Source organism: Eretmochelys imbricata, chromosome 2 (genome assembly GCF_965152235.1).
Source record: "Eretmochelys imbricata isolate rEreImb1 chromosome 2, rEreImb1.hap1, whole genome shotgun sequence".
NCBI lineage: Eukaryota > Metazoa > Chordata > Testudines > Cheloniidae > Eretmochelys > Eretmochelys imbricata.
In genome coordinates this window covers 209,335,446-209,349,874 of record NC_135573.1, presented here as the reverse complement: position 1 = coordinate 209,349,874, position 14,429 = coordinate 209,335,446, and the positions used below count along the sequence as shown (strand labels likewise).

The 14,429-nt window shown below is 41.0% G+C and overlaps 1 protein-coding gene across 1 annotated transcript; it reads left to right on the top strand.

Moving 5' to 3' along the window:
* The first annotated feature begins 2,528 nt into the window (after positions 1-2,528).
* Positions 2,529-14,132, top strand: NUP42 (nucleoporin 42). Its single transcript, XM_077811381.1, has 7 exons — positions 2,529-2,681; positions 5,377-5,626; positions 7,368-7,462; positions 8,089-8,165; positions 12,041-12,127; positions 13,043-13,127; positions 13,257-14,132. Exons 1-7 carry the CDS (start codon positions 2,570-2,572, stop codon positions 13,838-13,840), a joined length of 1,290 nt encoding a protein of 429 aa, XP_077667507.1. The 5' UTR covers positions 2,529-2,569; the 3' UTR covers positions 13,841-14,132.
* Positions 14,133-14,429: the final 297 nt, after the last annotated feature.

Here is a 14,429-nt window from a genome sequence, read left to right as displayed (position 1 = left end):
GATTGTCTTTTAATAAAAGAATTGTGTTGGTTTGAAAGCAATCTTTATTCTATTAAGTCAAAGCAAAAAGAGCACTGGAAGGAACATATAATTATGTCAAACCCCCTTATGCATCATGTGCACCAGTCACCTCTTAGCATTACAAGCACTCCAATCCTGAGCACAGCAACAACTATTAGTGGCTTTCAGCTTCAAATTGCTGCCTCAAGGTATCCCTGATCCTTATGGCCCCATGCTGTGCCCCTCTAATAGCCCTGGTCTCTGGCTGTTCAAACTCAGCCTCCAGCCACTGAGCCTCTGCGATCCAGCCCTGAGTGAAGCTTTCACCCTTCCCTTCACAAATATTATGGAGCTTACAGCACGCGACTATAAGCATAAGAATATTGCCATTGGCCAGGTCCAGCTTCCCATAGAGGCAACACCAAACGACCAAATGCACACTCCACGGTCATTCTGCACTTGTTCAGCCTGTTGTTGAACTACTCCTTGCTGCTGTCAAGTTGCCCTGTGTATGGCTTCATAAGCCATGGCATTAAGGGGTAGGCGGGGTCTCCCAGGATCACAATGGGCATTTCAACTTCCCCTACAGTGATCTTCTGGGCCGGGAAGAAAGTCCCTGCTTGCAGCTTCTTGAACAGGCCAGTGTTCCGAAAGATACATGTGTAATGCACCTTTCCAGACTAGCCTGCATTAATGTCTGTGAAACGCCCATGGTGATCCACAAGCGCCCGGAAAACCATTGAGAAATACTTCTTGTGATTAATGTATTCGGTGGCTAGGTGGTTTGGTGCCAGAATTGGAATGTATGTGCCATCTATCACCCCTCCGCAGTTAGGGAAGCCTGTTTGTGCAAAGCCATCCACAATGTCATCCACGTTGCCCAGAGTCACGGTCTTTCAGAGCAGGATGCGATTAATGGCCCTGCACACTTCCATCAACACGAGTCCAACGGTTGACTTTTCCAGTCCGAACTGGTTAGCGACTGAGCGGTAGCAGTCTGAAGTAGCCAGCTTCCACAGTGCAATCGCCACGCGCTTCTCCAACGACAGGGCAGCTCTCATTCTCATGTCCTTGCGCAGCAGGGCTGGGGTAAATTCATCACACAGTCCCCATGAATGTGGCTTTCCTTATGCAAAAGTTCTGCACCCACTGCTAGTCATCCCAGATGTGCTAGTCATCCCACCACTCAGTGCTTGTTTCCCGAGCCCAAAAGCAGCATTCCACTGTGGTCAGCACCTCTGTGAATGCCACACGCAATTTCGTGTTGTAGCTACTATGCATGGCGAGATCAATGTCGCATTCCTCTTGACTTTGAGGTTTAACGAATAACTCCATTGCCACTCACAACGTGTTGATCAGAGCGAGCAGCATACGTGTCAGCAGTTTGAGATCCGTTCCTGCAGCCTGAAGAGGCAGGGTCCACAGTACGCAAACTGTTGAGTGTGCCAAATGTGGGCTGAAGCACGGATTTCTGGGGTGCAAAGCAATGCATCGCGGGTCATTGGGACAGGATCCAGGATGGGGCGTGACCCTCTCTGCCTTCCCACAAGTCTTAGCAGCAGAAAAGAAAGAGGTGCTCTGTGGGGTAACTGCCCAGAGTGCACCTTTCCAAATACCGCTGCAAGTGTGAACACGGTATTGCGCAGGCAGCTGACGCTATGAACACACAACAGAGGTTTCCCTTCAGTGCTCTCTGAGCGGCGCTATAACTTTGCCAGTTTAGATGTGGCCTTGGTGATGCAGCTGTGAAGCAGGAGTGATCCTGCAATCAAGATAATTTGATAGTTTATCTGGCAATTTAAAAATATTATTTTGACTTTTTACATAACTTGTAATAATGTAGGATTATTTAAAATTATGTTTGATTAAAATGGAGCTGGCCTAGCAGCTGGATAGGGTAAAAGAGAATTGTTCTAAACCTGTTCTCTAACGTTTTGAAGGCTACCCCTCCCTAAGGAGCGCATTTTGCCGAAGTGGGGCACAGTCTGTGGGGCAGGGGAGAGATGTGGCTGGGAGTTAGGGTCTAGTTCCCGAGGGGGGGGTGGCTGTGTGGGGCACGGTGCAACTCACGGTCTCCCCCTTGCGCTGCAGTGCTGGGCGCGCTCTAGCCAGGACGGGCCGTGGCGGGAACTCAGCGCCACCGGCCGCTCCGGGCACAGGCGGGCAATGGAACGGGCTCGGGGCTTGGAGGGGGGCGGGGTGAGGCGATTAAGGGAGGAACGGCGGGTGGGGATGAGCGCACGTGCAGGTAATAGATTGAGGCAGGCTAAGGCCCTTTGATTGGCTGTTACGCTAAACAGGAGTAAGGGGCGGAGCAACAACTCTGCTGCTCTTACGCCGCGTACCTGGCCGTTTTCTCCACAACCGCTGAAAGTCGGGTCCCGCCTTCTTCTTACGGCCCCTCTGGCATTGGGGGTGAGGTCCTACGTCATTAAGAAGCGCCGTAATGTCCTGCGGTGAGGCGGCTGTGGGCCCCGTCACGTGATGGTAGTGGGCGGCTCTGTAAACCCGTGCCGTTAGCTGTGCCGGCGGGTTGTTATGACGCAGCAGGGGGCGCCTGACAACCACAATGACTATCTGCCACTTCTTCCTGCAGGGCCGCTGCCGCTTCGGCGAGAGGTGCTGGAACGAACATCCCCGCGGCGGGGGCCGCTCGGGCCCGGCCGCGCCGCCCTCCCAGGGTACCCGCGTCTCTTCTCCTCCGCCTACGGGCTCCGGCCGCGCTGCTGGGACCTGGCGCCCGCGGCGATCGGCTCCCCCCCCCCCCCCGATCTCTGCGGGCGGGGAGCCGGCGGGTGAGGGCTCCGAGCCCCGGGTTTGAAGCGGCTGAATCTGTCGGGGCCTGTGGGGAGCCGGCCGGGTCCCAGCGGCCCGCTTCGCGCTGCGGTTTCAATGGCCAAACGTCTAGGTCCCTAACTGCCTCCCCACATGGGGCTTGTGCCAGTTCACCCCCTCCCCCCCGACAAATCTAGCCCCGCGCGGCTCACTGCCCTGCGTCTGCACAGCGCCGAGCGCCGGGGGCCCTGATCCATGGCTGGGGTCCCTGGGCGCTGTCAGGAGAAGTAGTTACCGGACCTGCCCTGTTAACTGGAGCTCAGGTCTGACCCGTCCAACGGGGGACAGCTTGCGAGGAGCCTTGCCGCGGGCATGGGATAACCTGCGCCCAGAGACGGTTCTTCCTGACTGCTCTCTCTTCTCTTGCTCCCTCCCCCCCCCCCGATTTAGAGGTTGGCTTCTGCCCTAACGCGTGTAGATTTATATCCTGCCAAAACTCCTCTCTTAACGTTTACTATTGCAATGCTAGATCGTCTTGTCATCTGTGTAGAGACCTAATTAGTGTAAGAATGCTAAGACGTTTTTGTCTCTCTTCTATGCTGTAACAATGTAACCACTGGTGCTGCTGTTAGCACCGGCTGTTTCAGAGTGCTTACTGCGGTGGCGTAATGTGTAATCCCGGACAACTGGCATCTTGAACTCTCCTCCCTCCTTAATGAACAGGAGGCTGGTAGAGGGCGACTCTTTCCAACTCCTTAACCAGTGGATTCTGAAAGAAACAAATTGTGTTGCACCACATATAAATACAGAATTTAGGTGCTTCAGATGCTGTAGGCTTTCTCAGGAACGAGTAGTTTAAAGGGTTAAATAACTGTTAGTTCAAATAGGAAAACTTTATTTAATAGGTTTCAGAGTAGCCGCCGTGTTAGTCTGTATCTGCAAAAAGAAAAGGAGTACTTGTGGCACCTTACAGACTAACAAATTTATTTGAGCATAAGCTTTCGTGAGAGCTGTAGCTCATGAAAGCTTATGCTCAAATAAGTTTTAGTCTCTAAGGTGCCACAAGTACTCCTTTTCTTTTACTCAATATCAAACATTCAGTATTTTACTTTTTTTTTTTTTAAATAAATGTTACTTGTGGAATTGTACTATGAATTATCTTTCACTGTCATCCTTGCCATTGGTCACTATTTCACATAGCTCATGTTGGGTTTATTGTAAACGATTAATAGTTTGGGGCTAGTAATATTTGTAAAACAAAAAGTTGACTTTTTTCTTATTAGAAACTTTAGCCCATCTAGATGCATTTTGGTTTATTCTGAAACATAAGCAAGGTTTGAAAGTTTCTGGAGGGTATTTTCAGAAAATCTTTTGTTTTCAAACCAAAAAGACTTCTCCATTCTTGATTACTGGATGACTGGTATACTAATAGGATTCTGACACAGTATTAAGGGAGAAGAGATACAGGTACACTGGAGAGAAACCTTCCCTAATTCCCACTGCACAGATATGGTTTTTCCTTATTTCTTCCATAGACAGAACACACACACATCACAGTGCTGTGATTTGTTATTTCTAAAGTGGATAGTTTGAAAGGGAACTTCCAAGCACCCAAGCCTTGTTAAATATATCATTAATGTTTGATTTGTAAGGGGTGCTGCCAACTTGGAATCTGATCTGTTTCAAAAAATATGTTAAGTTGTTTCAGGTGCTTGTCTGCCCCTGAATCTCCCAGCAAATGTTTGTAGCTTACAGTCACATGTTCCCTTGTGGGTTTTTTTTTAATGTTTCTGTCCATATTACTCTGAGGCCCTCATTTTCACACTGCTTGTGAGAGATTTCACAATCTTCTAAGCTGAACATGTGGACTTGACTTGGCAGGGCCAGGGGTGCAGCTACACAGATCATCTTTCAGGATTGGGGCCTAAATGGAAGCCTATCACAAAGTGTTGTCAAAGGGGCAAAATAAACTGAAAAAAGAATAGTGAAATTTTTTTGTAATCTTTCAGATACAGTAATCTTAAGTGTTACTTGCACTAACAATCGTATGTCATATTGGTGTATGTGTGATTTTGTTTTTAGTTTTTATTGCTTTCCCTTATGGTTTATTTTACTTTGGTTTTGACCTTTTGAAAGGTTTTGAGATATGAATGGGATACCTCAAGACTCCACTCTGCAGCCTGCAATCAGTTGGTCCCTGGGTCCACTGGTCCCTCCCGCTTAGGCTGGGGGAGGGGCCTTTAGCAGTGGGTGGGCTTGCGCTTGCCCACCTCCCAGGTTTTTCCAATACGACCCCACTCTGCAAACGTGCATAAATAGTCCCATTCACTTCATTGAGACTGCTCACATGATTACAGTTGCTTACATGTGCAGGCCTGGGCTCTTAGTTTGTCACATCTTTAAACAAAATAAACTTTGATCACATTAAACACAACTCTCAAAATGTTGACTGTCTGAGAAATTGATTGTCTTCATGCTCTGTTGTACTTTTCAGTGCTACCATGTACAGCTGGGCTTGGTTTACTTCATTCACAGTAGTGAGGAAACTGTGTAAAATGTGAAAGAATATTTAATTATTATTTTTTTCTTTTTCATTGTAAGGTACTGGCAGAGGAGGGTGGGGTGCCTATAACCAGAGATACACCAACGTTGTCCAACCTTCTAACTTTTCTAAACCCACTACATGGGGTGGCAGCAGAGATGATGGAAAGGCATTTTTTGGACCCTCTTGTGACTATGGTGCACCAGGCAGTGGCAATAAAAGTTCAGGATTTTCTCAAAACAGATTCTCTGCATTAAGCTCTGAGCAAAGTATTGGCAGTAGCTACAAAGATGAAGAGGAGAAGCTTCTGTAAGTCCTTGTTCTGTCTTTGAGCATCTAATAAGTATTTAGAAAAATGAATTTTAAAAGTGTAGATTTGTATGGAGGCACTTGTGTGTATTATGTAATTTCCTGATAATGAAGTCTAAAGAGGCTTCTTCTAATGCATAAATATTATACATTATAGATCATTTGTTAATATGAATGTCTTCACTAGGGGGTAATAAAGAAGTGTGTTTGTAGTGAAATTATTTTCATGGGACTTCAATAGAGCTGGACGTAAAACCTCAGTGAACCTTACATTAAAATGCACCTTTATAAATTTAAATTGCTGTTTTAATAACTTGCATTTCTCTTTAAAGATGATCTGCAAAGGGGAAAAATTGGGCTTGTATCTTTTTTTCCCCCTGTTTTTGCTTTATTCTCATCCATAAAGGACACCTGGAAGGTTTTGGAAGTCTTTTATTTAAAAACAAAAACAAAAAACCTGCTTATTTCCCACCCCCCCACCCCCACTTTTTTGAACCAAAAAGAGTCAGGTTTTGGATATTGGATGACTGGAGTACTGGTAGGATTTTTATATCTTGGATATTAAGGAATTGAGGTACTGGTTGAGGCCAAAAGTGGCTTTTATTTTCTTTTTAGTTAAACAGGTGTTCTGAAAAAGTTTTAATGTACTTAGGTCTAGGGGAACACTTCCTTTAAGATTTTGATGTGCCAGTCCTGTTAGTTAAGGGCTGAGAGCTCCCAATATGCATTTCAGTCATTCAAAAAGTTCTCCAACAACCGAGGAAAGATTTGTCTTGACTTTCCTGACACTTAAGGAGATAACAAGTAAAAACTTCCTCCCACTTCTTAAGGGGGAGTGGGGGGGAAATCAGACATTCTTTATACATTAAGAAGGGCAAAAACTATATAATATAATTTTTTTTCCCCTTTGCAGGTCACTTTTCTAGAGTAGGATGAAGACATTTTTTAAAAATCCTTAAAAGCTAATATTTACCTAAATTTTGGTTACCTCATATGAATGTATTTTTATTACAAAAAACCCAGAATAATAAAAGCAAATTTCAAATACTTAGTGATCTTCACTCTACACAGTACGGTATTCTTGCTTTTGCTCTCTTCAGTATTCTGTTTCTAAATGTTCTCCTTCCATGTTGTTTTATTTCAGTTAATTGTCCTCTATCCCTATTATTTCATTACTTCTACAGTATATGGACTAGTCAGTCTTTCCTCTAGTCAGTCTTTCTGCATTTTACTTTTTGTTGCTATACATATTAGCTTATTTTTGTAGAATTACCTTTGTAATTTTCAAGGTTTCTCGAATAGGAATGTTGAGATAATGATCTGCAGCCCTCAGAGGGAATCATTTAACGGGAAGTATGCACTTCAGGCTGCCAATCTTTTTCCAACTTGCTTAATTCATTATGCAATTATATACTTTAACAAAACATTTAAAAATCACCCATTCCTATAAGTTATCACAGTTGTTCACTGAGGGCCCAGTTCTCCCACTGTTCATGGTGAGGAGTGCTTTACTTCAACATGTGTAAACCATTAACTTCTGTGGTTCAGCTTTACTACTAGGATGTGGAAATGCTTACTCCATTAAAGTCAGAGAGACTGCTCATGGAGTACGGTGCTGCTCAGTGAGGGAGTGTATGAGAATCTGGCCCTGAACTATTTTGAAATACCTTTTTGGTTTTTTTATCAAATAATTAGTCTGATTTATTCAGTTTTTTTCTTTGTTTTGGTATAATTTTTCTAGTGAAGGCATAATAAAGGACATGGAAATGTGGGAATCTTCAGGACAGTGGATGTTCTCCTGTTACTCACCTATGAAAGAAAAGCCTAACGTCTCAGGTAGTAACTTCCCTAGTGTCATCATACACTTATTACCAAGAATGTTTCTCTCAAGGTGACAGGTTTCAGAGTGGTAGCTGTGTTAGTCTGTATCAGCAAAAACAATGAGGAGTCCTTGGGGCACCTTATTTCTAAGGTGCCCCAAGGACTCCTTGTTGTTTTCTCTCAAGGTATTGCATTATATTTATTTTAGGGTCCAAAAGAGTGCCAGTTGCTTTGCAGAAATGCACAAGACAAAAGCTCTTCCCCTAAAGCTAAAGCCTCAAACCTTCCACTTGTTCCACCCATGTGGAGATCTTGCAGGATCTAGACTTAACTTGTGATGCAACAAAAATTAAACGATAGTGATATGGTGCCTCATTTTTGGCATGTGCAACCTTGAGGTTCTATTACAAGTGACCTTTGCATAAAATCGTAGAATATCAGGTTGGAAGGGACCTCAGGAGGTCCTCTAGTCCAACCCCCTGCTCAGAGCAGGACCAAGTCCCAATTTTTGCATCTTTTCAACCATACTGTAACTGCCTTATTATGGATGTTGCAGCAAGGCCTATCTATTGTAGCTTCATAAAAGTGCTCTCAAACAATATATCTTTCTCCGAGGATTTTGATTGTTCCTTTCCCTGCAGGTTTTCCAGACTTCTCACCAGAAGAGTTGCATCTTGAATACTATAACTGCAGAACAAACAATAATATTCAGAACTATGTAAGCTTTTTAAAAATATTGTAAACTTTTCTGATGTAACATACGCACTTCAGAATAGTGCTACTTTTAATAACTATACAGTGGTGGCTCATTTGATTTGTGTAACAAATTCCAAAGAATTTTCAGAATGCCAAAATACACTCTCAGTGAATTGGCTGTTTTTATTTATACTGAGCATACTTTCCAATTTCGGTTAATAATTTCACTGAGAACATTGGCCAAAACTGTCACACCTGGGTGCCTAAAATTAGGCAGCTTAAAAAAAGTGTTTGATTTCCTAACGTGCTGAGCACTTGCTTTGTTAATGCTGCTGCTCTATGAGAAGCAATGGGAGAGGGCCTTTAGCTAATCCCACATAATTAAATGTAGGGGCTGCTCTTTGCCTAGATTTTCCTCTGTTCACACTTATCCTTACTCCCCAAGCTTCTTCTCTGCTAGCCCTTAGAATATTCTCTGTACTATTTGTGTAACTGCTTGACTCATGGCCTGAGAGCTTGACACTAATGTCTCTGCTGCTGGGTAATTTGATATTGATGTGGCAGAGCATAGGGCACAATGAAGATAAACTCCATGTATTGTTTAAAGTTTACCCTTTAGAGCAGAGGATTTGTACCAGTACAGTTAAACAGCTATTCATTTTAATTTGATGTCCTTGCTGTCCCTAAAGCCATGTAAGTATCAAGGGAACCAGCCTGGCAATGGAGACAATTTGACACTGGAGTCTCATAGTGGGAATTGGGCTGCTTGACAGATGTGAGGAAATAGAAAAACTGCAAAGGAAAATAATAGGTGGTGGTAGGCCTACCCTGAATGCAGTCACTACACTTAATTTGATCTGCTACAGTCACCCTCTCTTGCAGTGTCAGCAGCTCAGATTTCCTTTGGAGGAAAACAGCCACCTGAATCCCTAATCATGCACTTAATAATAATAATAATAATTTAGTTTTATAAAATGATGTGTACTATGAAGTGGTACAGTGATCTTGCTGGTGAAGAAGAGGACAAAGTCAAAAAAGTGTGTATTTGAGCTAATTATATGGGCTTTGTACCACCTGCACCAGTCAGATTAAAGTTTCATCCGTGTCCTTTCATAATACAAGTTACCCAATGTACAAATGCCTAAAGGATGACTCAGTCAAATTTCTCAGACACTAACAAGTTAGTTTATCTGTATTACAAACGTACGGCACTGTGAAGACTCCCTTCTTGTAAGCAGTTTTTTCCTCATCTCTTATTCAAAAAGTCTTCCTCTATACTGCTGACAGTGTTTTGTCTTTTTGTTTTCTACAGCTATATCAGCAATGCCTCCTTATGTAGATACAGCTTATACTGGCAAACAAGTACTTTTCCAGTATAGCTAATAACAGTTTCTCAAATGAAGTAAGCTATATCAGCAAAAGCATCTGGTACTGGTATAACTGCATCTACGCTAGGGCTTTGGTTGTTTGTTTTTAAAAATAAATTAAATCCCTGACTGACATTACTATAGCAGCAAAAATTCCACAAGTAAACCTCGCCTTAGTCTCTGTCTCCAGTCAGAAAAATGTGTCCATTGGAAAGAACAGAGGGGTATAGGGTCAATCTATCTGTCTTTTACCACCAGTCTTGCTTGTTAAACTAAAATCAATTGCAGTAGTATGGTTAATAGTATAACTGTTTATAACACCCTCAATAATTCAAGCATGTTATTTTTAAATTTGTTTTCCTCTGTTCTTTCTTTCTCAGTTCAGAAACTGCAAATTACACTATTGCAAGAAATTCATTTTATAGCACCCTAACGACATCCAAAGTCAAATTTCTCTTTGAAAGTATTGGACATATTGCCCCAAGTAACACCTAGTGTTAACTCAGATTAAAGGAAAATTTTTTTTTTTAAATTTTGTGCAATTAACAGTTTGTGATAATCAATAACAAGATTTCCTGTTTGTGTGGATATTTCACACACAGGGAACTGAAAACGTTTTTTAAAAATAGAAGAATGTTGTCCTAAACCCACAGATTACTGACATTGAAACTACCTTTCTTCAAACCTTTTGTAATTGACTAGATTTCAAGTTAATTATCTTCGTTTAAGTACATTTTGGATATTGCTGCAGTCCAGAATCCAATATGATGGGATTATAAAAGCAAACTGTTTTATTCTGGAATATCATGATTTGGATGCCCAGGCCTAATCTGATTGATGTTGCACAATTTTTCTTCCCCTTGGGACAGCATTTCAGCAAGAATTTGTTAATGTCACTAGTCTTATTGGACACAGGAAGCACTTAACATTAACAGGAAGCACCAGCATTTAACATTTAGCATGCACACTACTTCTTGGGAGGCAGGAGAAAATTTTGTCCCACCAGAAACATTGTTTAGTATTCGTCAAACAAGCCAGTGAAGATATTAAAGTAGCAGAAGTGATTAGAGAAGGCTGAATCATATGAAAACAAAAAGTATAACCCTTTAAAGATATTGATACTATATGTTTTTGTCAAAGGTGGAACGGTTGCTTTCTCAAATCTCTGAAGTAAGCCTTCCAAATATAACTTTCTAATCTATAAATGTTTCACCTTTAAGGGAAAAAAAAAGGTTTAAATGTACATTTATTTTGATCACCTTTGCATGTTTTTTTAGTATCTTGTATTGCTGCTATACTGAAGTTTTTGTAAAACCTTTAATATTTAGTAAGCTATAATCAAACTTTATGGTGGTAGATAGTGTATTAACTGATTTCAAGATTTGTAGGAGAGCATCACTGAATATTTGAATGCAAGTTCATGAAGTTGTCAATATGTCATAATTATTTACCTTATATAGTCCTTCCATGAGATATTCTCATCCAAATCGTGTTTCATTCATAAACTGAGTCAAAATATAAACTAGGAATTTCCCAGTCTGTGTCTTATAAGAGCTGATGTCAGACAATATGATCTTCCAGCATGTGACCATGCTGAATAGAATTGCTGATGTTTGTGGTGTTTATGATGATGAGACCCTTTGAAAGTGTGCAAAGATTTTAGTAAAAGATTAAACATTCCACTTTCACAGGATGCTGGCAGATCAAAAGGCTTTTCTTATTTTGAGATTGTTAGGTTTTTTTACGGAAAGTTAAGCTATAGCTACTTAAATAGATGTGCTTTCACATTTGTTAATAATTATACTAATGTGGAATAGTGATATACACAATATTGTGATGTGATTAAAACATTAGATAATTATTACTAAATACCTTTTTCTATTAAAAGTTTAATTTACTGTACTTTAGCAATCACTACAGAATTGTGTGTAGTAATCCACTCTGCACTTTAAGGGAATTGATTATATTAGTGAATTTAAGTCCTTAATTGGTAAGTATGGAGTGATAGTGCTAAATTGTTCTGAGAGAAAAGGAGGTGTTTTTGCTAGAAAGCAACAGGAGCCTTAGGTCAACTCTTGGTACTTTAACTTCATGATTCAGCACATACAATGTCAACTATACCAGCAATAAAACAAGGATTGAAGAGTTTTATTCTTGTAGAGCTGGAATTTGGAATTCCTCTATTAATACTACTAATTGGTTAAACTTGGATTAGAGGAAGTGTCCTGCAGTTTCTCATGGTTCATATGCCTACAAAGTAATATGCTTGGTCTGAGAGCAAGTGTGTAAAGAAAGTTGAAGGAATCTTGAGTTTCAGACTTATACTTCCCCTGCTCAAATTTGTAGCGTGGAGGTTTTGGGAAGGGGTAGGTATCTTACTTCTTTTGGGCTAGTTGGGTTGTCCTATCATAATTTGAGAAAGCTGTGTCTTTTCAGTTGAATCATGAAATTACTCAATATTGCCATTTCTTATTTGCATCATTGACACAGACTTAATGTCCTTTTTGTCTTTTTTTTCTCCCCTTTTTAGATAAATTCAGTCCAGCAATTAGTAAACCGATGGAGAAATAGATTGCTTGAGCTGAAGACTCTAAATACATCTACCAAAGCAGCATTGGTGAGTGTTACTGAAAAGTAAAATATATGTTCTCCTCCCCCTAATTTTAAACAGGAATGTTTAACTTGGATTCAAGATAGTGTGTTAGACACATCATGCCAAAGTATGCTACACATACCAAAGTTAGTTGCTTTGACAATGATCGTTAATGAACCAATTTCTAGGACATAATATGGGTGAAGAAATGGAATCCGTATTTGCCGACCTCATGAATTGATCTTAGTGTAGCGTTCCATGTGTAGAAAATATAGATAATATAGTCATAGGATTTAGCCTTCCATCTTCTATTTACATTAAATTCTAAATCCCCCTCCTTGGCTCTGAAAATTTCAACATTTATTATTTAAGAACAAGTACTTTGCACTCATTTAGAATGGTCTTGCTTGGCACTAAATAGCCAAGACTTGAAAATATTTGCTGTCTAGCTTTGGCAATTTTAATAGAAGATATGTGGCTAAAACCTCTGCAGTACTTTGAAAATCTCAACTGTGGTGTTTATCTTCCATATTACTGCCATGCAGGGGTATCCATGTCAAAGGGCCTGGCCAAGTAGCAACCAGAGAGGCATGCTGATAGTGGTCTGGAGTCAGGTCTTGAATAATGCTTTGGGAACATATGTGGGGGTCAGGGGAGGGTGAAGAATGACAGAACAGATGGAGGGTAAGAGAGAAAGAAGGTGGTGGTCTGGATTTGAAAACAGTGTCACGCTCCACCCATGCCACACAATATTTTTAGGCTTGGCATGATATGACAACCTATTTAAAAGAACCATGCCAATTAACTTCTTCAGTTGAAACTAGTTTTGACTTCAATGACTTAATTATCAGAGGAATTTATATTAGTTATAAATCTTTCTATAAAGACACATTTTCTCACTTGTAAATGTAGGATTCACATTTTACTTTTTTTGAAAAGGTATCTGAACTGAAAAATGTGGTTAATCAACCATTGCCTGCCTTTGGATTTGGTGGACAACAAACATCAACCTTTGGATCATCAAGTAAGTTTTCTATATTAATAGCTAGCTGTTAAATATTGCCTTTGTTCTTCTGCAGTATTCTGGTAAGTGTTTTAATATTGCAAGTGTGCCTGTTCTAAAAGTTTCCGTATGTGTGTTTTATAATTGCAGGCTTTCCACTCAGCAGCAGCAGCAGCAGCAGCAGCAATAGGAGTGCCAGCAATTCCTCCTTTAAATCAAATACTGAACTTGTCAGTGCATCCTCTGCAAGCACCACTGCATTTGGAAGCTCTTCTATGGTTCCAGACCCTTCAGCTTTGGGTGTGACATCTTCCTCAAGATCAGCCCCTTCCATTGCCTTTGGCAGCCAACCAGCTTCATCTGCAGCCTCTTTTTCATTTAAAAAGCCTGAAACTGTGGGTGGTTTTGGAGCTTCTGGATTTTCAGGGTTTGGCAGTTCCTCTGCTCTAAACTTGTCAAGCACAACCTCACTTCCAGCCTTTGGAGCTGCTAATGCAGCAGTTGCTGCCCCTGCCTCAGAATCAGGTAACTCTTTATTTGGACAGTCTGTTAGTGCCTTTGGATATAATGTAGCACCAGCACCTCCTGCAGCCACAAGCATTGTTACCTCAGATAAGTTATTCACACCAAAGACTGATCTGTCACCTGAAGAGTTGAAGCAGTTTGAAGCAAAGAAGTTTACACTAGGAAAGATTCCTATAAAGCCACCACCAATAGAGCTTTTAAATGTTTGAAACTATAACATGTACAGTAAGCAAATTCTGAAATTAAACTTTTACAGAATGTTTTTAATTGCCTGTAAGTAGGCAACTTGACACTTTAACAATTCAAATATATATTTTTGAGGTTTGGCACCAAACTATATAGCTTCTTGTGAGTTAAATTTTAATTTCCTTTCTAAGGCTGCTCCAGGAAGGTAGGATCCCAATTGTAAATATTCAAATATTCTTTGTTTGCTTTGGAAGAGCCTTTAAAACCAAGAAGTTTACAATTGAAAATAAAGTTTTTATAGTGAATTAACAAAAATACAGTGATATTGTCTCAATCTTTCCTTCTCTGCTGTGAAAAGAAAATCTGAAGTGGAATGGGAGTGCTCTTGAGCTGTACAGTCAACCAACTGATAGTGAAATGTGTACAAAGTAAAACTGCTCTAACCCTCAAATCACCTCCTTTCCCTTGCCTTGTTTTGCCTTTAAAGAAAGGGACATGCTTTCTTCGGCAACTGACAATTTTACTGGGTGCATCTGTGAATTGGAGACAAGTACAAGTACCATCTACTCATAGGCTCTAACCTTGTTTCTTCACCCTACAGTCAGTTCCATA

Excerpts from the sequence above, each read along its gene's own strand:
- NUP42 (XM_077811381.1), top strand. The coding sequence starts at position 2,570 with ATGACTATCTGCCACTTCTTCCTGCAGGGCCGCTGCCGCTTCGGCGAG. Across the intron at positions 12,128-13,042 it reads CATCTACCAAAGCAGCATTG|GTATCTGAACTGAAAAATGT; the intron begins GTGAGTGTTACT and ends TTTTTTGAAAAG. Across the intron at positions 13,128-13,256 it reads ATCAACCTTTGGATCATCAA|GCTTTCCACTCAGCAGCAGC; the intron begins GTAAGTTTTCTA and ends TTATAATTGCAG.